At 52.3% G+C, this 23,039-nt stretch overlaps 1 protein-coding gene and 1 long non-coding RNA gene across 9 annotated transcripts; one reads left to right on the top strand and one right to left on the bottom strand.

Annotated features, from left to right (window-relative positions):
* Window positions 1-14,331: 14,331 nt before the first annotated feature.
* Window positions 14,332-15,000, bottom strand: LOC121065692. The gene is made up of 2 exons (XR_005817260.1): window positions 14,841-15,000; window positions 14,332-14,573 (listed from the first exon to the last, which is right to left on the bottom strand). It is a non-coding gene; the product is annotated as an uncharacterized LOC121065692 (long non-coding RNA).
* Window positions 14,480-22,615, top strand: KLF10 (Kruppel like factor 10). Of its 8 annotated transcripts, none has more exons than XM_040548685.1 (7): window positions 14,480-14,573; window positions 15,047-15,237; window positions 16,179-16,418; window positions 16,519-17,410; window positions 18,327-20,497; window positions 21,362-21,564; window positions 21,689-22,615. In XM_040548685.1, exons 2-5 carry the CDS (start codon window positions 15,139-15,141, stop codon window positions 18,584-18,586), a joined length of 1,491 nt encoding a protein of 496 aa, XP_040404619.1. In that variant the 5' UTR covers window positions 14,480-14,573; window positions 15,047-15,138; the 3' UTR covers window positions 18,587-20,497; window positions 21,362-21,564; window positions 21,689-22,615. The 8 variants fall into 8 exon arrangements, with proteins under 8 accessions (XP_040404619.1, XP_040404616.1, XP_040404615.1 ...); XM_040548682.1 differs by lacking the exon at window positions 14,480-14,573 and having other exon boundaries at window positions 15,055-15,237; window positions 21,689-21,945; window positions 22,413-22,615; XM_040548681.1 differs by lacking the exon at window positions 14,480-14,573 and having other exon boundaries at window positions 15,055-15,237; window positions 21,689-22,033; window positions 22,413-22,615.
* Window positions 22,616-23,039: the final 424 nt, after the last annotated feature.

Below are 23,039 nucleotides of genomic sequence, written 5' to 3'. Positions count from 1 at the left end.
CTGTTTTTCAGGCTAACTTTGGGAGGGGCTAGGCAGAAGATACAGCTATAGAATAGGTAGATGTATACATGACTGAGAAGCCTTCTTCTCTTTAGCCCGTTCTTTCAGCTTTGCATTAGACAGTAAGTAATTTCAGCTTGATAAACCTGTACAAAGTGCAAGTCCTATGTTCCTGGAAGGCTAAAATGCAAGGTGTGGTGTTTAGTTCTATGGTATTGGCCTTAGTTGCAGTTCTAACACCACATAGCAAACCTGCAATAGATGATAAATGTACAAAGATGAGGTAGTCTTGTAGCTAGCATGCATGTAGTGGCCCCCAAGGCGGCATGGGTTAGTGCGGTTTCACAAGGGTTTTTTTGATGGTGTTCAGTGAGTAGTACAACTCTCAAATTCAGCTAATTCTGTATATTGTGAACTCTTACAAGAAGGGCAATGCACTGGACTTTCTTTAAATATACCCACGAAGTAAAGGTAATGCATGCTAACAGAAGTATGTATGCCAACTGCATCGAGTAATTTGAACTGCTGAAACCATTCAGGGGCTTTCTTTATTACTGGAGCCTCTTGACTTCTTCTGGGTTCTTTTTTTACCTTCTCATTTTAACTTTATCTCCTGTGTGAGAATTGGGTGGAGGGGTGTTAGGGTTTTGGAATGGCGCATTAAATTCTGGATCCTGTAATCAAAGGGGAGGAGGATGGTGCTTTAAACCTTTAGTCAGAGGCAAAATTTCTACCTTTTGGTTGCAAGTATATTTTAAGTGAGTGCAAGCTTGTAGGAAATCTTAATTTTTTTATTCTGTAAGGTGTAAAGATTTTGTAAAACTTGATGAATTTTTAATTGAAAGTGTGTGTGGGGGGGAACTTGCTACAGAACAAACCTGTCAGATTGGACTCAACTTGTCAGAACAGTTCTACCAACCAGCTGAAAAGTACAAAATGACTTCTGTTTTGAAGATGGTTGGTCTTAAGAAATATCACTAGAATTAGATGTGGAAGTACAAAAGGAGGAAGTAATGATAGTAGGAAGCCTTTTTTTTTTTTTGAAACCTAAAGTTACTATCCATCCTTAAATTTCAAGAAATCAACATGCACCTAGTTCAGTCTACTAGTTTTTACAAATTTTTAAGTCTTTCCTTAGACAAAAGAGACTTTCCAGTTATTAACTATGACATACAAATTATAGTTGTCTGAGATAATTTAAAAGGAGTCTGTTATGCAGTCTTAAGGAAAACTGTTTTATGTTAACTTAAAGGTCAGTTAAAGTTACATGATACAGTGGTCAGAGCAGGAGGAACATCCATTGTGCTTGAAGACAGCTTGCCATTAAAAACAATCTGGAGTTTGAACCCAGCATGTATTTCAACTCAATTTGCTAAGTGTTGCTATTTGTTGATATTGTTATTGCAACTCAGCATTTTACGGAAAATATAAAAGTGGAATGATTTCTCCATAGTACGTGGAGTTAATGTAGCTTTGTCATGCTCAATACACATCTGCAACTCCACTGATTGACTGAGGACACTGATCTTGCTGACCTGCTGCTACAGCTAGCTATGGTAGTTGGCATTTCATTGATTATTTTGTACAGCCTACTCATCTTGTGTGAAATGTATCCCACCTCTTTGAAGTACTGTCGTACACGCTTTCAGTCTGCATGCCAGTTCCCAATGAATGTGCAGGGCCAAGACTTGAGACAACACCAGGTTTCAAACAGCTTTAAGCTATGCCAGCTGCATGTGTACTGAGCAGCTGCACAATTAATTGGCCTGCATTGGCTCAAAAATTAAAGGTAGCATTGTGGATCCATCACTGGATATGTTCCTACTTCAGGTATACGCTGCTGTCCCCTGAATTGCTGCTGTCTGGGAGGCCAGTATTGTAGTCTTAGTGTGTTTTAGTAGGCTATATGCAGAATTTTAAACTAAATTTTAAATTTTAAACATAACTAAGTGGAAGCAGTTGCTTTAGAAGATAGTGAAAAAACAGGTTTGTACCTCTTCAAAACACCTTCACTTCTTGCAGCCGGGTAAGCAATGTGCTGGAGTGTAATGCCTGACCTTGCAGATCAGCTGAACTTTGCTTTTTTTTTTTTAATCTCTTCTGAGAGAGTCCAACCCTCAGCCAAAGCGTGGCCCATGGCCTACACGGTTGGTCTCATTCTCGCAGTGGCGTGGCTGGCCGTGCTACTGGGGGCTCTGCCATCTGCCCCCATCCGAAAGGGGAACAAAGGGATCCAGCAGCGGTGCCCACTGTGGGGCCAGGGCAGGCTGGCAGCTGGGAGTGAGAAGAAACTGGTTATGTGCTGAGGGTGGCCTGTCCTCACTAGTCTAACCAGTGGAGGGATGTTAGACAACTGCAGGTTTATTTTTCCCTTGCTAGAAGCAGTATGCTGACTTCTGGCTTCTTGGTTGGTGTCTTGGTTGCTCTTTATTTCCTACTTTGCCTTTATAAAAATTCAACATTTCACATAAGTAGTGGCATATAATTCAGTCCCGTAATTTAATAATGCTTTAATTGTGTGAAGTACTTGCCCAGAGGGCAAGGGAAAAGCATAACCTGTTTCTGTGTGCAACCCTTGCCCAGTTGGCAGCAGTGGATGGTGAGCGTGTGCGTTTGTCTATAGGGCTGGAACTGGGAATACTGAGGGAGGGCACACAGGATGGTGCTGCTGGGTGCAGTTGTGCTTCCTGATCCTGGCTTCCCTTGGAGAACGATGGCTGCATGCACGTCTGTGCTGGGGGCGATGGGCGTCCTGTTGTCGAGGTCTGCGTCCGAAGAATCCCGGGCTGCCTTTCACTCTGTGTCTTAATCCCTTGGCAGCCGCGCAGTCTTTAATTTTCATTGGGTGCATTAATAGGATTACCTGCGCAGCTACAGAGGACAGAGCTAATTGTGCTCATCAGTAAATCAGAGAGGAGAGCAGCTCTCGGGGAGGCGGTGGCATGAGCCTCGCCGCTGCGTTAGGGCTGCTGCTGCTGCTCCTGGTCCCTTGGCCACGAGCGATCACACAGCGATGTGGGTGGGTTTGCTGAAGGCTGTGCGCTGCCAGTCCTGTAAGCGCTCTTAAATGTAATACTATCAGTAAATGTAATGCTCATCACTAATGGGACTTGGTGAGTACCACGAATTTTTGGATCCCGATTGTATGTTTTGCTCAATCCCATGTTGTCTGAACAACGTGACCCTTCCTCCTACTGCTGGGAAAACCTCAAATATAAAACCTCAGATATTTGTCATGAGCTTACTGCGCTGCTCCCACTGAAATGCCTGCAGCGAAGGCGGTGACAGGACAGGGGAGCTGGTGCTTCAGTTCTCAGCGGTAACGTAAAACCAAGGGGCACGTATGCTTCTGTTGCTGGGGCCAGTTCATGTGAATCCAGACAGCAAAGGGGTGTGCGTTACCAGAACCGATGGGCTGGGGGAGGGCTGCACTACTCTCTCTTCCTGGTATATTCCCCTAAACTGTCTGATCATCTAGCCTTATAGCTCTGAACTGACGGGGGCAGAAACCACGTGCTATCACCCTGCTTCAGCAGCGCAGCATGGCCTTGGGCTGGCCACAGGGCAGGGGGGTGACGGAAATCCGGGGAGCACCCGGGGAGCTGTGGGGTCAGAGAGACTTTGCTGTTGGCAGGCACCCTGGCACAAATCAGTCCCGTTAAAAGGTCAAATTTCAATAAATTATGATTTTCCAACAAACCCAGCCTGCTTCCCCGCTTTCTTCAAGGCGGAGGTGCTCGGAGACCGCTCTCCTCTGCCTCCAAAGCTGCGCCGAGCTGCTCTGGCCCGGATTCAAGGCCGCTGCTATCAGCGGGGTGCGACCTGCGGTGTGGGCGCAGCTCCGCTCGTGGCGCCGTGCACCGCTCATCCACTTATCCATTTATCCCTGCGGGGCCGGGAACGGCACCTGACGCCCGCCCACGCTGCGGGCTGCAGCTGCCGGTGGCAGCCAGGCATCGCCTCCCGGCCCTGCCGAGCTGGAAGCGCCGCAGCCGAAATTTTCCGCTTGGGAGGCGAGACCAGAACAGACTTCGCTGCTCTCTCCGGGTGTGGATGCTCCCTGTGCTCCAACCCAAGCTGGAGAGGGGTGTTCAGGTTGGCCTCAGCCGAGTGTTTCCATATCATCAGACTTTCTTTGAATGTGCAATTTATTTTATTTTTATTTTTTTCCTCTACAGTGACTACTTTAAATTCACCATTTAAGTGTCATTGTCAAGCTTCTGCATTTTCTCTCATATTGCAACAACTTTAACTTAAAATACGTTGCCTTGCAAGGTGAGCTTTCTCTTGAAATGCACTTACACACACATACACCGTGCTCGGGTCTGCCCAGTCTCACAGCTGGGCACCTCTGCGGCACATCCGTGTGACAGATGCTCAATAAACTGCTCATTTCTTCAGTGCACCTCACAACTTCTCGCTGATCGTGCGCTAAAAGGAGGTGTAAGGTTAGTGGTCTCCTTTTGGGGGTCAAATGAACGACTGCAGACTGCTGTTTGAGATGCGACATGCAAGGGGAGGGGGAAGCTGAGGGCATGCGCAAAGCAGCCTGCTCTGCAATAAGCTAAGCTCAAACTAGCTGAAGCCCCAGACAGAAAGTAAGAAGGCATCGTCTCAGCATTAACTATACGGTTAATATTTTTAAAGATATTGAAATATTCAGCCTCTGCATGGGGCTGTGCTGAGGCAAGCAGCAGGGCTGTGAGTGATGGGTGTGGAGGAGGTCGGCACCCACCTTGCTACGGCCGCAGAGCTGCGAGGAAGCTCCAGGAGAAGCGTTGGTCTTGTGCTGGCCTCCTGCAGGGGGGTGGCTCCGCTCCCGGTGGCGTACTCGCAGCACAAGCGGCCGAGAGCTCGGAGAGCAGCATGCGGGATTTCGCTCCTCGCTTTTTTTTTTGGTTGCATCCAATACCTTCCAGTGCAGTTGGCGGAGCCATACGGCGCTTTCCTGATGTATATTGGAGGCCAGACATGTAACTGCACTGCTGAGAGGTTTCAGACGAGAAAACCTTTCCGGGACATTTAATCTGTATAAATAATCACAATAACAAAGGGCCTTTATAAATTTATGCTTAGCGCTGACAACCTCCTTGCTGCCCTACTCAGCATAAAATTTGTGCAGACTGCAACTAAAGAACTTCCTCACTAAACAAAACAGTAAAGGGGTAAGATAAATGGACATATCTGGAGAAACAAATGCTTTTTAGAGATCCACTTAAACATGTTTTAATTTGTATTCTATGGCAGCAAGAAAGGAGTACTTAGAAATGATTCCAGCAGGGAAAAGTTCTTGCCCTGATGTACTAAAAGAAAGAATTATGGCTGAGATTTTCAGATCTGCCTTAGGGATTCAAGTGTCCAAGTAAAACACACAAAGTGAGCATCCAAATCCACGCTGTGTCCCTGAAAACCCTCCTACCCGTGTGCACAGGGCCATGCATATACAAGTACCTGGATTTGTACGAGCAGACCGCTTCAGCAAAGCAACTTCTCTTCGTGGGATTCCGAGTTTGTAAATACACCGAAATGAACTCCAGCTACTTGCGGTGTTTGAAAGGCTGCTCGGTTAGTCTATCAGATGACCTAATCAATACTGATTGTTTATTTAACAAGAGTAAATTTGACCCAGAAGTTTCTAAAGCCTCAAGCTCTCCAGCACACGGTGCCAGCAGGATTATTTAAGGGCATCGAGCCAGAGTTGCCACACAGCACGGCAGTAACCAAACCCACACTTAGGTGAGTTCGGGCTGGCCAGCCCCAGTGCTATTAATAGGTATTCCATGAATGGGAGGAGGGTCTGCGGATAGGGCCACGCACAGGTCTGCCCCTGAGAACTGCAGCCTCACTGTGCCATCCTAATACGGGTTTCATAAAGCTTCCTTCAGCACGGGTTGCTGCGCTGTGTTTCTTCAGTTTAATAGATACTTTTCATGAAGTGGCTTATTTTACATGTATGTACGCCAGCTTCTCAGCTTTGCCTTCCGTAGTTGTGTTAGCCAGGACGATACCGTATCACAGCTTTCACTGTGACTACGAGCATTCACAAGGCCTCAAATCGCTCTTATATGAAATCTGAGCCTTTAACTCACTGCAGGTGAGGAAACAGACCCAAAGTGCAACATCAAACTGATAAAATGTGACAATGCAGCTCAAAGTGGGGCAGAAAATACTGGGGTGAGGTAGAGAGGGGACCTCGCACCAGCTTTAGGAATTCCCAAGTCTTCTCCTCCAGAAGATGGAAGAGCAAACAAAGCTTTCTGGAGAATTATCACAGATGTGACCTGCTCCAGAGAGCTATCTATACGTTACAGCCTACAGCTGTAGGCATCTTTTGGTCTCGTGAGGTTGATTTGAACTTGGGGTTAATGTCAAAGTTTCCTGAGGACAAAAGAAGCCAAAGGACTTCCACCTGTGCTACTTCTGTCTGTATTCGTGTTCCAGCACCGGTCTCAGCCAGCACTCACTGGTCATGAGCAGGACCCATGAGGAGAGAGCACCTGCTGCTTGTGCGTCCAGGTACGTGCAATGGAAATATGAAAACACAAGCAGAACAAAAAGTGGCAAATGTGTCCATGAAAGGCTTTGTCAGGTAAAGGGGGTCACAGGAACCCTGGGGCTCTTGTTAGCTGCTTTCTCTGCCACCCACGCTCACACCGATGCAGGAAATGTCCGTTTTTGGGAGGGTTCTGAAGACGGTTCCTGGTAAGCACATGATCCCGACCACTCAGAGTGGGATGATGCTGTTTTCTGACTGATGATTAAAACCGTTCCAGCTGCAAAACAAACACACACATGCACATAAACATTGCAACATCAATGTTTCTTTTACAATGGCTGGTGCCATCAAATAAACAAAAACGGCCTTCAGGAGCAGCTCCTGAACCCAACAGCCGGACACATGATTTCTTCTGGTAGTGATCTATCTTTCATGTGCTGTCTTTCAGTCCTTGCTCAAAATAATTCACTACACTGGGAATCAACAGCTGCAGAATCACACCCTCTTTCTGCCTGCCAAATATCAGCATTTTCTGTCCCTAAACAAAGTGAGATGAAATAGCATTTTCCAAGAATGCCTTTGTGCTGCCAATACTGCAAAACCGACAGTCACTTTTCAGCAGCACCCATGAAAAGGCTTAATGGGCTGCTGAAAAGGAACGTGTCAGCCAGTCTTCAGTCATTCATATTGGTGTGAAAGCAGAGCTCACCTACAAAACCCACATCAAGTTGCCTCATCAACCGGAAAACACTTGGAAAATGTTGAAAATAAAAAAAAAATCAAAAAATCAAGTATTTCTGAAAGTAGTGAGAAATGAGTGCCAAGTCTCTCCCAGAAGAATGGACCTAGTTGTAAGCAAGTCTTCTTCTCTTCTTTATTTTTATTTTATTTTTTAAAAAAGCTACACCTGTGAATCAGTTCTTGGAAATCGCAGGGATCACAAAGCCTGTGACCCCAGTCTTCCAGCTGTACCCAGAGAAGTAACCCCAGGGGCTAGGGAGAGGCTCAAGGTGGACAAGCACTTTTCCACTTAGCAGAACAGAGCCTCTCTACCTATGCTGCCCCACAAGAGAGCCACCTCTGACAGACAGTGAGGGTCAGCTGCTGCCCCATGTAATAAACTGAGAGAAAATGGGAGAAAATGGAAGCTTCTCACTCAGGACAGAGGTGAACAAGCAGGTCTGGGAGAGCCTGGTTTCCTGCAGGCTTTGAGACTATTCCCCAGGTGCCCCCTCTCAACAGCAAGAGCATCCCTTCTCCTCCACTTCCTTGTCCCCAGAACAAGATCCTCAGGCTTCCTCAGCTCCTAAATTGTCATACCCAGCGCTCCCACCACTGTGACTCCTCTCTGTCCAGGTTCTCCTCAGCCTTGCAGGCTGCTCACAGTTGGATTCCCCTCACGTCGCCCACCCGCTCGGCAGGGCTACCCACCTGTGGAAGCTGTCCGCGCTCCCGTTATCAGCACTGGAGATGGAGCCGTCATTGCTGAATGCAATTCCTCCCACATCAGGCAAAAGATGAAATGCACCCCAAACCCCATGATTTGTATTTTATAGCACTCCAATGACTATAAAAAGAGTTATAAAGGCAGACGCTTCCGCTGTAAGCACCTAATCTTAGCCAAACCCCACCCACAGTGGCTCTGGGTACATTTATATTCACTTTGCCATTTGAACCAGAGAACAACCTCGGGCCCAGGGCCACGCAGTGCGAGCTGGCTCGCTTCCCAGCCGCTCGCAACAAGGGTCCTCTGGAGCAGATGATGTGCACCCACGGCAGAGATGAGCAGGAGCACGAGGTCCGTACCAGAGCACTCCCCTCCTGCCTGGGCCTCGCTGGCCTCCCACACCAGCACGCTCACCAGCGCAGGCCGTGCTCCACGGCCCTCGGCCGCTGTTTTGCAACAGATGCGTGCATAGACATCTGCAGCCCTCCAGGCATTGACCTCACCCACGGTCCCTTCTTCCCCTTGTGGAGAGGAGACTTTGGACTTTTAGCTGGCTGAGGGAAGTCATTGTCCTGCTCTGGGCTGCGGTGGTGCGGCCTCACCTCAGGCACTGCATGCGGTTTTGGGTGCCACAGTATGAGAAGGACATAAAACTATTAGAGAGTGGCCAAAAGAGAGCTACAGAGATGGTGAAGGGTCTAGAGGGGAAGACACATGAGGAGCAGCTGAGGTCCCTTGGTTTGCTCAGCCCAGCGCAGAGCAGGCTGAGGGGAGGCCTCATGGCGGCCTGCAGCTCCCTCACGAGGGGAGCGGAGGGGCAGGCGCTGAGCTCTGCTCTCTGGGGACAGCGACAGGACCCGAGGGAACGGCATGGAGCTGGGACAGGGGAGGGTCAGGCTGGGGGTTAGGGAAAGGTTCTGCACCCAGAGGGTGGTCGGGCACTGGGACAGGCTCCCCAGGGCAGCCATCACGGCACCGAGCCTGCTGGAGTTCAAGAAGTGTTTGGACAACGCTGTCTGAAACGTGGTCTGATTTTTGGGTGGTCCTGTGTGGAGCCAGGAGTTGAACTCAATGATCCTTGTGTGTCCCTTCCAACTTAAAATATGCTATGACCAGGGAGACAACAGTCCCAGGTGGGCTCAGACTGACAGGGTCTTCACAAGGCTGCCTGCCCACCCCTTAACACTGGCGCTTCCCTTATTGGACCCGCCTGCACAGAAAGGAGAACTGCCACCACCCTTCGGAGGCTGGCAACCACCGCAGATTCATGGATACCGTAACCAGCTAATCCAGCTCAGTCTGTGGTGCAGATGCCATCAGTAACGCATGTCCTGCCCACTAGGGACAGGCCAGTGCCCTCCTCTTCCAGAAGAACCTCCATGATGTCAGGGAGCTCCGAACGCCACCACAAATGGGGCCGGCACCCTGCTGTGGCTCACCTGCCCCTCTCCTTGCTGCTGTGGCTCCTGCAGAGTATCGGTGGGACAAGGTGCAGCATGACTCCAAGGACGAGCTGAGTCAAGGGTTGCCTTATGACAACAGTGAGCTGCAAGACCGAAGTGCACAGCTCCAACGGTGGGATGCAGGGCCAAGGCTCACCCTGTGGTGAGCTTCAGGAACGAGATGCGTGTCCCAAAAACTGCACTGCAGGACCACAGCGAGCCGCACAGAGGAGAGTTCAGGGAGTGGCGAGATGCCAGCACCCTGCTGCCAGGCAGGGGGTTGGGACAGGCCGCACGTGGCGTTCCCCGTGTGATCTGCCTCTGCCTGAGGCACTGACACAAGCAGGAGAACCAACGATGAGCACCTACTCCCTGTGCACTCCCCACTTAGAAAATCATTGCTTCCCCCAGCCCCACCAACCTGCTCCTGTGTTATCTGCAAGAAAGCCACTCGAGATGAGCAGCACTGGCAAAGCCCAGGGGTTTGGCACACTTGATGGGCACTTTGAGCAAGTTCTTCTGGCCACAAGCGCAATGCCACTGCTGGGGGGTCCCTCCCAGGGGGCTCTGATGAAGCCATCACGATCTGCATGCTGTCCATCTGGAGAGTAAACGGGGATCTACCCTGCAGCCCCTCACGTGGCTCAGATACAGCAGAGATATTGCATCGAGCAGCACCAAATCGGGCTTTCACACAGCCTCTTTACAAACAATAATAATAAAAAATATTGCTCAATTCTTGCCGTGCTGCCAAGAGACTATCTGGGCTATCTGAGCAGCAAAGCCACGACTCCAATGACATCTATTTAAATGAGACATAAGGCCTTGATCTCCACGGGTCCTTAAAGGGCGCCCTTAGTTCCTGTGACGTCTTAAGGAAAAAAGAAATCAATTACTAATAGTGAGATGATTGCTTAACAGCATGCCAGTGGTGTGTTTTGTACGGTGATGCCAAGGGTGTGGTATGTGACCTGAGGCATTTGGCAAGAGATAGCGCTGGGATATGAGAGCTCAAGGCCTGCCAAGACATACTGGAGGATTGTTTTGGGTGCAGGGAGTCAAACCGGACACTGTTTAGTCTTCCCTGTATGTAGGACATACTACCTGCAATTTTGTACCTGCATTTCCCCATCCAGAAACTATTTGCTTGCTTGAATATGAACTAACACATGCAGTGGGGGGGTTGGATCAAATATTAGCATCACAGAACTGGTAGTGGTTCCTGCAATATTAAATTTACTGATAGTTTTGCTCCATCACATCTGTCTTATGTGGCTGAAACTAGTTGACAGTTCAAAAAATATTAAAGGAAGGTAGGCTTAAAGAAAAGAATGACCTTTATTCACATGACTGTTATCAAAACACTTGTATTTGGGGGTGTAGACATGCTGTTACTTTTGTTAGAAGAAGGAAAGTCCCTGCTGACTTCCATACTGCAGTAATATGTCAAATGAAATGCCCTGCTCACTCCACCACCTTCATCCCTCCAGGATACTTACCATCAGAGGAACTCCTGAAATGCAGCAGCTATTAAGTCACTGTGTAACAAGCAAATTCAGTTTTGGCATGAAAAAGCAAGCAAATGTACTTCTAATGCTTCCATCAGGAAAAATATTTATCTGATGAGAGCATGGACAGGTGGCTTTGTCAGCTACACACGCTCACTATTCAGGGCTCGCAGGCTGTCTTCTCCTTTCACTTAAATCAGCTTCTTAGTTTCTGATTTTGTTAACAGTAATTTAGACTGATCAGTTGGGTTTTATACAAAAGAGTTAATTAAATTGTGACAGCGGGAAAGCTCTGAATATAACAAATATGCCAAAGTGGTAGAACACAGGCTCCCATGTCAGCCTCGAAAGCAGAAAAGGCTTTCGGTTGTGCTCCCTGATATTTTCGAAGCTGTCTGCAAACAAACAATGCCTCTCTGCCATACCCTTCCACAGCTTTCCAAAGGTATCCGTGTTCTTAAATGGCACACCTCCGCATCACACTCAGGGCCCAACAGTGTTGCCCTTTATTCGTCGTGTCACTAAAACCACCAGCGTTGCACAAATGAAAGAAAGAACGCACGAGATACTAAACAGAAATAAACCCTGGGTCATACCGTGTGAAGTGAAACACGAAGCATGATCCGCGTGGAAAGAATCAACAAACCATTCCAATATTAACTCCTGATTTCCACTCCGCCAAATTCCCAGGATTTCTGCAGTCAAGGCATGCAGAGAGCATGCGACTTGGCTGGTTTGACCACATCAAAGCTCTGGCTGCCCTTCCACAACGACAGATGGGAAACAGGGCGGTAGCCGGTACCATCATCGTGTCCTGCAGAGAAACACAGTTCCTGTGACAGCCGCGGTACCCGAGGAAGGTTCTGCTTGACGTACAACCTGATCCTGCACTTAAGGAGCTGAATACGAAACCTGCCGCAATCTCCAGCGGGTACTGAGCCAGTCATTTACTTACCTCGGGTCCTTCTGATCTGACAAAAATAACCATCCACCTACAGTTTTCTGTGAAACAAGCACGCATCTAATATCAGAGGTTAAAAATACCCACTGGTGGCCCGTCATCAGCCGTGGAATACGGCTTCTTGCTTACTAGCGCGTAGAAGCCAAGACTTCAGGACAAAGGAGCAACTTAAAGCTCCCTTCTAAATTCTTCGTGACGAAGCCAAGATAAGCCACAGATAACAGCAGGTTGAAATTCAGGTTTCGACTGCTGGACAGGACTGAAGGTACACAGTTGGCCAGTGATTTACCAGCTGTGATGCCAAATCTCTTCCCTAATTTATCCTCCCGATCCCACAACAATTTACCTTTCCACATCAGAAAAATATGACCTGCAGGCTGCCTAAGTGGTTTCCTGGGAAATTTAGACTTCAGATATAGTGTAATAGGCGTAAATAAATAACCCACAAGTGCTTAAACGTCAAACTTCTGAGCGCCTTTAGAAAGCAAACACATCAGCTTGCTCCTAGATGGCATAAAGCCACGTCCCCGGCTTCTCCAGGAAACTGAACGAAAAACACCAACACATCCAAACCCACAGTCATAGTTCAGTGACTGCCAAAGAAAATCACCTTTACTGAAATCCGCTCACTTGCCAAAAAGAAGCGTATCTTACCTGCCTTAGGCTTCACTAGGGGTGTTTTGTGTTGTTTTTTTTTTCCCCCCACCAGCCTGTCTCCCGTGGCAGCCGTGCAAACACCAGCATTGCTAACAGCCTCTGAAGCCTTCCACCAAACGGCGCTGAGCAGGCGAGGCAGGACAGGGCTGCGCTGACTCAGAGCAGCCGCAAACACTCGGGAGACAAGGGCTGTGAGCAATACTGTGCAACACGCACGTACACACCAACTGGGCTCGGTATCGGGTAGGGGAGGAACGCAGTGCTGCCAGGACTCGCTGGGTCTGGAAATCGGGCTGGTAAAATAAACTAAAGCAAGCCTTAACGCTGATTATACATAAGTTCTGTTTTTCGCCTGGTGTACTAATAAGAAATTCCCAAACCAGGACAACGTGGGCTTTTCCTAAGGGTAGGATGTGCGGGGAAAATGGGGCATGAAAAGGAAGAGTAAAGAAGTTACAGGAGACGAAAAGGGAGACAAGCCGCCCTACTGCCGACGGCACGCTCCACCTCCCCAGCTATCTGATACGCAAAGCTCTGAGGCTGCTGTCTGCCGTGGAGAAACGCCTTTCCAACCATTAATAAACGAACACGAGCGGTAGGAGCCATGCCAGGGTGTGCAGCTGGAGCTCTCGCCTGTGCCCCCGGCCGTCCCTTCCCCTCCTGCCATTTCGGAGCTGTGTCTCCCCGGCCGCCCCCTGAGCCCCAGCTGCTTTCAGACGCCCACCGCATCGCTCTGCTCCGCGCAGGGAAGCGAGCTGTCACATTTTCCAGCCTCTGAAGCTGAGATTATTTTTGGGAGAGGTGGTTCTGACAGTCCCACCCTGCAGCGCGCAGCGCGGGGGAAGGAGAGGGGAAGGGAAGAGCAATCCAAGATGTACGGGGGCCCTCGTAGTGAAACAGTTTTACCCCCCCGGACACCTGGGGTGTGTGCTAAGAAGGGATTGGAGGCGCTGGGGGGACAGAGCTCCTGCGGGGTACGGGATCCAAGCAGCAGCTCGGTCCCTCCAGTTATGAGGGCTGCCTTTTCCCAGTCTGCCCCCAGGGACTTGAAGCGCTGCCACCGCGACGAGACGTGGCTGGGATGGCGGTGCCTGCGGAGAGCCAGGCTCTCTGAAGCCAGCCCAGCCCCTCACGGCCAGCTCTCCGCTCCCCAAAAGCCCCAAGCCCTGGCTGCATCCCAGGGCAGCAAGGCAGGCTTTTACCGCCCATCAGCACCCGGCCCTCACCTGGAGATCAGGCCTAAAGATCCTGAAGAGGGAAAACAAAAGGGGATTTTGGCCGAAAGGCACCCGGAGGTGTGGGGCGCAGCGCGGTCGTTTGTAAGCACCTGTTTGCTCCTGCTAGCGAAAAAGATTTGGATCATCCCGAATTAAATCCTCCTTTGGGAATTCCCTCTAGATAAGGCAGGTAAGCCAATCGGTTTCTCTGCAAGCATGGCAGGGATTTAATAAAACCTAGCCAAAAGGCAAGTAACAACGCAGTGCTGCCACGGGTTGCACAATACACCCGGGAGATGGGAGCTACTGATTTCGCTGTTAAGCGATAACAATTTTCACGGGTAGTAAGATAGCAGGAGCTGCTGTAAGAGCTTTGGCAGCAGGACTGAGGGGAGAGGGATCTCGCCTAAACGGGCTGGGGGGAAATTGGAGGGAGCATCCCGCCAGATGCACATGTGGGCAGCGGCATGAGGAGAAGTAATAGAAATTCAAACCATACCAGTGGAAGCTGTGGAATTAAAGCAATAAAAAAGTGTTTTGTTTTTTTTTTTTCTCTGAGAATAAAAATACAACTTATGTCAATAAGCAAGTCTCTGAACTGACTGAGAAGCGTTTCAGACCATTTTTATTTTTTTTAGTTGTAATACCCTCATTTTTCCTTCAGGCTGGAGAATCCGCCCGCCTGCTCTTCCTGCGGCACTCTCCGCTTCCAGCGGAATAAATCGTTCTGGGAGGTTTCCCAGCAGGTTCCGGGAGGACAACAGCCGCCGCCAGCCCCCCCCGCTCCCTGCCTGCCGACAGGGGGAGAGGAATTCCGCAGAGCAGACCCGCAGACCTTGACGCGGCTGTAAGAGAGGGAGACGCGTTAGCACCGGCACACTTCGTGACAGAAAACCGCCGCGGGAGACGGGGAGCTCCGCGAGGAGCCGGCAGCGCGGCCATCTTTCCCCCCCCCCCAACCCAAAACCTGACAGGAAAACGAGCCCCACGCCACGGCTGCGGCCGGGAGGCGGCCCCCGCCCTTGTGTGGCGCCGCGGCGTGAGGTAATTAACCGCCGCCCGGCTAATTAGCAGCCGCTAGCCGGCCCCGCTTCACTTCAGCGCAACCTCACCTCAGGGCGGCTTCACCTCAGGGAACCCCCTCCCGTCACCCCCCCCCGCACCACGTGACCTCCCCTCACGCCGGGGGGGCTCTGACTCAGCCGGCGGGGACCCGCCCGCGGGGGCGCGCACGCCGCGCCACCACCCCGGGCACGCCGCGGGGCAGCAGCCGATCACGCGCGGGCGCCGCGCTCCCATTGGCCGGCGCCTCACACACCTTTGGCGCTGATTGGACGGCCCGGGCGGCGGGAGCCCCGCCCATCGCCCCGCCCCTCTCCGGCGCGAGGCGCTGGGGGTGCCGGCGGCGGGATGGGGAGCGGCGAGCAGAAGGCGGCGGGCGGCGGTGGCGGGCGGACGGCGGAGGCGGCGGCTCCTGTCAGCATCTCCCGCCGCCGACACCGGCCAGCGGTGAGCGCGGCGGGAGCGGGGGTGCGGGGAGCTGGGGGAGCGCTGGGCTGAGGGGCCGGGAGCCCGGCGGCCCGGCGGGGTGATGACGGCCCCCCCCGGAGCTGTGCAGGCGGGGCCCGGCTCCTTCCTGCCGCGGGCGGGGGCGCAGTGGGTGAAAGGTCGGCGCGCGGCGCTCCCCGGCCCGAGCAGCCGCCGATCACGCTTTGTTCGCGTGGCCCCCCCCCTCCCCGGCCGCGCCTCTGCCCGCCGCCGGCCAATGGGAGCGCCGCGGGGGGGGGAGGCGAGCCAATGGGGGCGGCGGGGGGGCGGGGCCTCGGTGCTGGGCGGGAGGGAGGGGGGCGGCGGTTGGGCGCGCGCCACCGTCACCTCGGCGCACCCCAACGGCCGCGGGGGGGGGGGGGGGGGAAGGCGGTGCCTCACGGTCCCCTCAGCGCCACCCGCGCCCCTCAGCCGCCCCCGGAGACCCGAGCCCGGAGCTGCTGTGGCTACCCCGGCTCCCCTGCGGTCCCCTCCCGGCTTGAGCCACCTCAGGGAAAGGCGCGTCTGGATGAGCGGTGCCGCGGGAAGGGAGCGGCGGCGCGGTGCGGGGAAGGGTTGTGCCTCGGGTTCGGCTGGGAGACTTGGTGTTACCGTTTCGGGCGCTGCGCTCGCGTTGTGGAGTGACTTAAGGTGTTGCTGAAGGTTTGGGGAAGGTCTTTTGTCTCCAGAAGGTATGTAATCGCCAGATGGCCAGATTACCCCGCAAACAGGTTCGTGACAGCATTATATAAAGGAGAAAGGGGGCAGGGAAATGCAGGCATATCCCCAACATCATCAGGCGTATTTGTCTGGCGCGTGTTGCTTTGTTTTGTTTTGTTTTTACAGAGCCTTCTGACAATTGGCTAAATGCTTAGGCTTAGCCATCAGGTTTAAAGGGTTATTTTTTCCCCTGACCCAAACAGGAGGAAGAAATGGAGATGATGACTGAGAAACAGAGAGATGCTAGATATTTCTGGAACAATACCCCTGAAAAAAGCGATTATGAGGCTGTGGAAGCCCTTATTTCTATGAGTTGCAACTGGAAGTCTGACTTCAAGAAATACGCCGACGTGAGACCTATAACTCCAGCATCTGATATGTCGGAAGAGAGCGACGAGACTTTGCTTCCTGGAGCAGCAGACTTCAACACGATACCCGCATTTGTAAGTCTTTGATACCGTGCGTGCGTGCTCCTTTCTCAGGGTGAGTGTGGGAACAGGTTGGTAACACGCCCCCCCCTTACCTTCCCTCTTCTCCCCGCAGTGCCTGACTCCACCCTACAGCCCGTCGGACTTCGAGATGTCTCAGGTCGTCCACCCAGGGCCACCAGCGCCACCTGCAGCGCACTGCAAGTCGCTGGCTGAAGCCGCCAAGCCGCCCCTCACCGCACCTTACACGGAGGCCCCCCGGCCTCCAGCACCCAGGCCTCTGAAGGCGCAAGCGACCAGCGTTATTCGCCATACGGCCGATGCTCAGCTTTGCAATCACAAAACCTGCCCGGTGAGAGCAGCCAGCGTGCTGAAATACCAGGACGGTGTTTCACGGGAAACCGATAGTAAACAGAGCGCCGAAGCGGAGCGCTCAGCGGCGGCGCCGGGCAGAGTGAGTTATGAAAGTGGCAAACTGCCAGCTGCGGAAGGAAAAACTGCAGAACCAGCTGGCGGCGCCGAGCCCTCGACGAAGCCCGCGGTCAGCAGGCATCAGTCTGTCCCCGGAGCGGCGCAGTGCTCGGCGCTGGTGGCACCCCCGTGCCCCGTGCCGGGAAGCGGAGCCCCCCCTGTGCCGGTGATTTGCCAGATGGTCCCGCTGCCTGCCAGCAACTCGGTGGTGACGGCCGTCGTGCCCAGCACCACGGCGAGCCAGCAGCCAGCGCTCTGCCAGCCCATGGTGTTCATGGGTGCTCAAGTTCCCAAAGGCGCCGTTATGTTTGTCGTGCCCCAGCCCGTGGTGCAGAGCACGAAGGCGCCCATCCTTAGTCCAAACGGCACCAGACTCTCTCCTATTGCCCCTGCTCCCGGCTTCGTGCCTTCTGCAGCCAAAGTCACTCCCCCTCTCGATTCTTCAAGGATACGAAGTCACGTCTGCAACTACCCGGGATGTGGGAAAACTTACTTCAAGAGCTCCCATTTGAAGGCTCATGTCCGAACACACACAGGTTGGTCGCTCTTTCTGGGCGTTAAAAATCAGCCTAGGAAGCTGCCGCTCTGCGCGCTGCTTGTTGGGGATCTCACGGTTACTGGGTTTGTTCGTGGGATGATTTGCGGGGCAGCAATGAAACCCTGCTTTCGCCGTTGTGCGTGTAATAATGCTGCCTGGTCTGTGCTAGGAATTACCCCGGAGGGGAAGTTGATTCAGCAGCTTGTTTGTGTTGGCCCTGCTCCGTGCCAGAGGGCAGGCAGTAACGCTTGTGACAAGCACGGGGAGCCAGGCCTTGCCCAAACGCAGAGTGTGCCCTTCTGCAGTTAAACGCGCCTCGTTAGGCTTCTCCACAAGAGTGCCTTTGTCAGAAGTAGGTAAAACTTAAAAGGGATTTTTTTATGAAAGAAAGCAGCGTCCACCCCACTCGGTTCCTACCTTGGTTATCTTTGGGCAACTTCTCCACGCCTCAGCTCTTAATCACAGGAGCAGAAAGTGACGTGTGTCAGCACGTGGGCTCGCAGCGTGCCACCAGAGCTCTGTCACTTACAGCTGGGACTAACGTGGCTACAGGCCGCGTTTCAGCGGGGTGCTTTGGTCACCGTAACCTGCAGACCTGTGGAGCTGAGCGGTGCAATCAGCTGGCCTTGGAGACACAAAGAGCGTCTCACATGGTTCAGTTTCCGCAGGGTTTTTATTTTTAACCCGTTGTGCTACTTAGCCTTGACGATAGTGAGTCTGCATGTTTTAAAAATAGCGTATTAACATTCTTCTGCATTTCACGTGGCTGAAAATAGTACCTATATAGGATTCGGCTCAACTGTTGCAGTGAAAACTTTTTTTAAAAATAAGTCAAACGCTGTTAAGACAGTAGTGTTTGTTGCTCAGCTGGTATTCATGGTATTTTTTTTTGTCTTTTTTTTTTTTCCTTTTAGGAGAAAAGCCCTTCAGCTGCAGTTGGAAAGGCTGTGAGAGGAGGTTTGCGCGGTCTGATGAACTGTCCCGTCACCGCAGAACGCACACGGGTGAGAAGAAGTTTGCGTGCCCGATGTGCGAGCGGCGGTTCATGCGGAGCGACCACCTGACGAAGCACGCCCGCCGCCACCTCTCGGCGAAGAAGTTACCGAACTGGCAAATGGAAGTGAGCAAGCTGAACGACATCGCTGCGCCGCCTCCCTCGGCAGCTGCGCAGTGACAGGACTTACTCGGAACACGGCGGAATTAACTGTTGGCGCTGGGATATGCCAGTTTTAAAAAGAAAAAAAGAAAAAAAAAAAAAAAGCTTTTGCTCCAGCTCTGTGGTTCTCCGGTGCCAGCTGCTGATGGCGGCGCGGCGGAGAGGCAAAGGCAGTCTGTGCTCGGCCACAAACGTGGTGCTGGGAGAGCGGGCGGCTGGCTGGAATAGCGGGCGTCTTTTGCACTGGTGAGGAGAGAGAAAGGGAAGGGTGTAGAGCTGAGCAGCACGCGCCGTGCACCTTCTGAATTCGGCAGGTCGTTCATACGCACTAAATGTCAGCCGCACATCTGCGGCGCTGACGGTTCGCTGCTGATGCGTGAGACCAGCGCGGATTTGACGACCGGTTGGGAATCTCCAGCACAGCGTAGATGAGAACGATAGCGATGTACGGGCGCAGCTTGACAGCCCAGCACGTACCCGCCTCGGATAAGCCGAACTGGTGTTCGTACTCCTGCCGCCTCTTCTCGGTTGGAGTTCTCTCCTCCTGCCCGCTCTCGGGCCCAGCCGCGCGGGTGATTTGGTGCCAGGCGCCGGGAGGCTGGAGTGCCGGCTTCACCCTGCTGCCCGAGGTGGGCTTGGGTGGGCGCTAAGGGGCGCGGCGTGGGCACCTGGAGGGGTTTGGAAGCCTCGTGATGATTACAACTGGTCACCCTCGGGCATCGTACGGTGCTTCTGCTTTTGTCTTGCTTACGGTTTCCTTCGTACCTTCTCAAAACGCTGCACCACGGCATTTTTCTCATAAGCAGATACAGTGCACTTTTCAGAACAATGTAGGTGTGAACTACTCGGGTTGATTAAGAAAGGAAAACGAGAACCTTAGGCTTCTTGAGGGTGTTTTTCTTTGAAAGACGGCTTATACTAAAAATGAATTACGGATATGCTATGTATTGTATTAAATTAGGAAGTTGCGATTTGAAGAGTAATATGAGGCAGTAAAGACACCGCCTAGAATTAAAGCTGTATATTTTGTGACAAATAATGCATCAACTTTCGCTATCTCTATTTTATCATGCTATGTTGAGGACACGTACCAGAAAGTGAACCGTTTGAAAATAGTGTATTAGATACGCTCTTTTGTGACTACTTAAAGATTTGCACATTTCTTATGTTGTACTTTATACTTTGTTTACAATAAAACCAATTTTCTTTAATATAGACCTTTTTTTTGGTAGCAGAACTTCATCGTTGTTATCCCTCGCAAGGAAGTTAACCTCAAACCAAAGCGTAGTGTCCATCAGTGCGTGTCCCAACCAGCGAGAATCCGTCTGTCTCTTAACCTTTGATTTACAAGCTCTGTAAAGCCAGCAGGGGCGGAACATGAAGTCTGCACTTCCTGCTTGGAACCTTTTTTTGCCTCCCTACTCTTCATCCGCCCCCTCCTTTTCTCCACGCACTCAGAATAAATGCGTTTGTGTGGGCCATCATGAGACCGGTGGAAAACAGGTCGGTTTTTTGGTGGTGGTGGAACTGCCCCGTCTCACCCCCAGTGAAATGCAGCCCCTCCTGCGGGGCCAGGCGCAGGTGGCAGCTGCTGCCCGGCGCAGGTTGCGTGGGCTTCGCGTCCTGCTCCGCTCCCCTCCCCTGCCTGCAGGGACTCCCGAATTTCACAACTGTGGCCGTTGACTCACTGTCGTTCCTATAGGCCATATGGGATCCTCACCGTTCCTGTTTGACGCAGCGCCCTGCCTAGGAACAGCGTGAGTCATGGTGCCCTCCTTGTTCCTGGAGGGAAGGCAGGGGCCAGGCTCCTTCTCTGCAGAACAGACCTTGCGAGCAGGAGTCCCAGTGCGCTGTCTTGCCTCAGAACGCTCTGTGTTTCGTGCTGCATTTCCACACCACGGCCGCCTCTGCCGACGGATTTGCCCGTGGGTGTGTAATTTCTCTCTGCACGCTAGCTGTCGGGGAGCAGCACCGGCAGGAGGGAGGTTTTAATAGCCACAACCCTCCTCACCCTCTCCAGGCACTCTGGTGACACGGGGTGGCCTTCGGTGACACGGGGACGCCCGCGGAGCCAGGCGAGCTGCCGGCGGGGCTCTGCGCGGCACGCGGAGGTGGAATCGCTCCCTCTGGGTGCGGGGGCTCGGGGTCTGGTTACCCCAGCGGTCTGTGCCGGGGTTAATCTCTGCAGAGAGGATGGCGAGAAGGCTGGAAAAAGCCCTGGTTTTCCCCTCGCGGTCGGGAGCACAACAATTTCCATTGCGGCAGGCCTGGATGCTGCGCGGGTGAGCTAACGCATACTTTAACAGAGAGGTCCCGCGACGGGGCAGCCGGCCGGGAGCCTGCGAGGACAACCGGGGCGGCTCCTCCGGCTGTCCCACGCGCACAGCGACGTGCTCCGGGGATTTTCCCCTCTGCCTTCTGTCCGCCCCGTCAGGAAGGGTTTTCGTCTCCGGCGAGCCCTGGAGCGTGAGGTGTCCCTCTGGCAGCTCGCCACGGCTGCTGCAAATAGACGTTTTCCCCCCCCCTCGTCTGCTTTGGCAGCAGGCTTCTGTCACCAAGGGAACGCTCGCAAGCTGTCAGAAAAGTTGCAGCCCGAAATCGGGGCTGGAGGAACGATGAATGAAGGGAGAGGAGTGTTACGGGCTCGGGCTGCTCTGTGCCGCGGGGTTTCTGCGGGAGGAAAAAAAGCGTGTGGTCAGGGAGGGAGGCGTTCGGCTGGGGTGAGCGTTTCTGGGATACGCTTTCCAAGGGGGTAGAGCGTGCCACGCAGCGCTGACCCGCTGCCTTTTCCAGGGCATCGAGGTCTGGAAGGCATCCTGCTTCTGCCAAAGGACAAATTGGTGCCTAAGGAGCAAGAACTGAAGGCACCTTTATCCTTACTGCATCCATGAGGCTGAACCTGCTAGTGCACTTGCTGCGTTGTGATATAAATCGGGTAACGATAACGTGAATTATGATCGGTAATTCAGAACCTTGCCTAGGATGCCACAGCTTTGGTGAGACTTTAAACTGACCTGTGTATTCTGCTGGGGAAGGCAACGTGACTTCCTTGTAAGGAAAATCCTGCTCTCTTTTAATTTTAATTTTAATCCTGAACTCTCTTTTAATTTTATTTTGAAGGTTTCGGTGGATATCAAGGTGCCTGCTAAATGTTCCCCAGACCCTGCGTGAAACCTGCGAGGCGTACACCCAGCCTGTCTCCTGAGCGCCTACAGCACATTCAGGAGGAACTAACATTTGTCAAGTCTAGTTTTTTAACAAAACCTTCACGAGCTCATCATGTCATTAACGCAGTCTGGGCTGAATTCCATCAAGTTGTCAGCGTTTAATTGCGAAGGCTGTGATCTCCGCAGCGCTTGCAAGGTGCCTGGCACTGGGTGCGTGCCACGAACAGAAAGCTCAGGAGTTTTAAACACTTCTGCTTGGGAAGGAGAGGAAAGAGAGCTTTTGATGCTTAATTACCTGGTAGGCATCTGAAAAGCACAGCCCCCAACTTCCCAAAGTGAAAAGAAGAATAGGGAGTATTTTTGCCGCCTTATGTGCGCAAGCCGTGCAGTCAGCCTGGTGAAGACATAATTCTCAATCAGCAGCAATCGGTGTTCATTAGATGTTCTGGTTGGAAATGAGGAGACATTTCCTCTCAGAAAGAGCAGTCAGGCACTGGGACGGGTTGCCCAGGGAGGCGGCGTCGTCACCGTCCCTGGGGGTGTTCGAGGAAAGGTTGGACGTGGTGCTTAGGGACACGGCTCAGTGGGTGACATTGGTGGTAGGGGGATGGTTGGGCCGGGTGATCTTGGAGGGCTTTTCCACCCCTAATGATTCTGTGATTCTATGATTTTAAAAGGATAAGGGCGAGGGTGGCCGAAGGGATCCTCCTGCTCCCAGCCGTGGGACAAAGACCTGCCCCAACCCATGGGCTCGCCTCCATCGGCGCTTCACTCGCTGCTCAGGCAGGTGCTGTGCTCACCTCCGTGGGGTTCCACGAGGAAATCATGTTGGCAAAAAAGTCTGTCCGTTTTCTGAAATAAATGGAAAACTTGGCATCCCTGTTACATTCTCAGTGTAGTAACTGGGTCAAAAACATTCAGCAATGATCTAAGGAGAATGAAATTGTTCCCGTCTGCAAGCGCCCAGAGGGAAGCAGAGGGGACAGGGCGAGGACACGCAGACTAGCTGGCCTTGGTGGCATCGCCTCAGTCTTGCACGGGCTCATACTAACACTAATCCTTCCAGCTGTGGAGCAGCAGGAAGTATTTCACGTCTTTCCATGGGAAAACATCATAAATAGTTGTTAATCTGAGCTGGTGGGATCTCTTTCTCTCTATTTGTGCAAGAGAGTTCAATTCCCTGCTTGAGAGCAGCAACAAGTCTGATGAGTCTACAATGAGTCACCAGGCCAGGGAAAAAGCTGCAGGAAGGCTGGACTATTTATAAAATGCAAAAGAAAGAAAGGAAACATATTCTAGGCGCA

This window comes from Cygnus olor, chromosome 2 (genome assembly GCF_009769625.2).
Source record: "Cygnus olor isolate bCygOlo1 chromosome 2, bCygOlo1.pri.v2, whole genome shotgun sequence".
NCBI classification, from domain to species: domain Eukaryota; kingdom Metazoa; phylum Chordata; class Aves; order Anseriformes; family Anatidae; genus Cygnus; species Cygnus olor.
This window is presented reverse-complemented; position numbering and strand designations above follow the sequence as displayed.

What these genes read in the sequence shown, in the direction of transcription:
- KLF10 (XM_040548685.1), top strand. Translation starts at nt 15,139, where the DNA reads ATGGGGAGCGGCGAGCAGAAGGCGGCGGGCGGCGGTGGCGGGCGGACG. An exon ending in GCCGCCGACACCGGCCAGCG is followed by an intron (nt 15,238 to 16,178) that starts GTGAGCGCGGCG and finishes TGACCCAAACAG; the next exon opens with GAGGAAGAAATGGAGATGAT. An exon ending in TCATGTCCGAACACACACAG is followed by an intron (nt 17,411 to 18,326) that starts GTTGGTCGCTCT and finishes TTTTCCTTTTAG; the next exon opens with GAGAAAAGCCCTTCAGCTGC.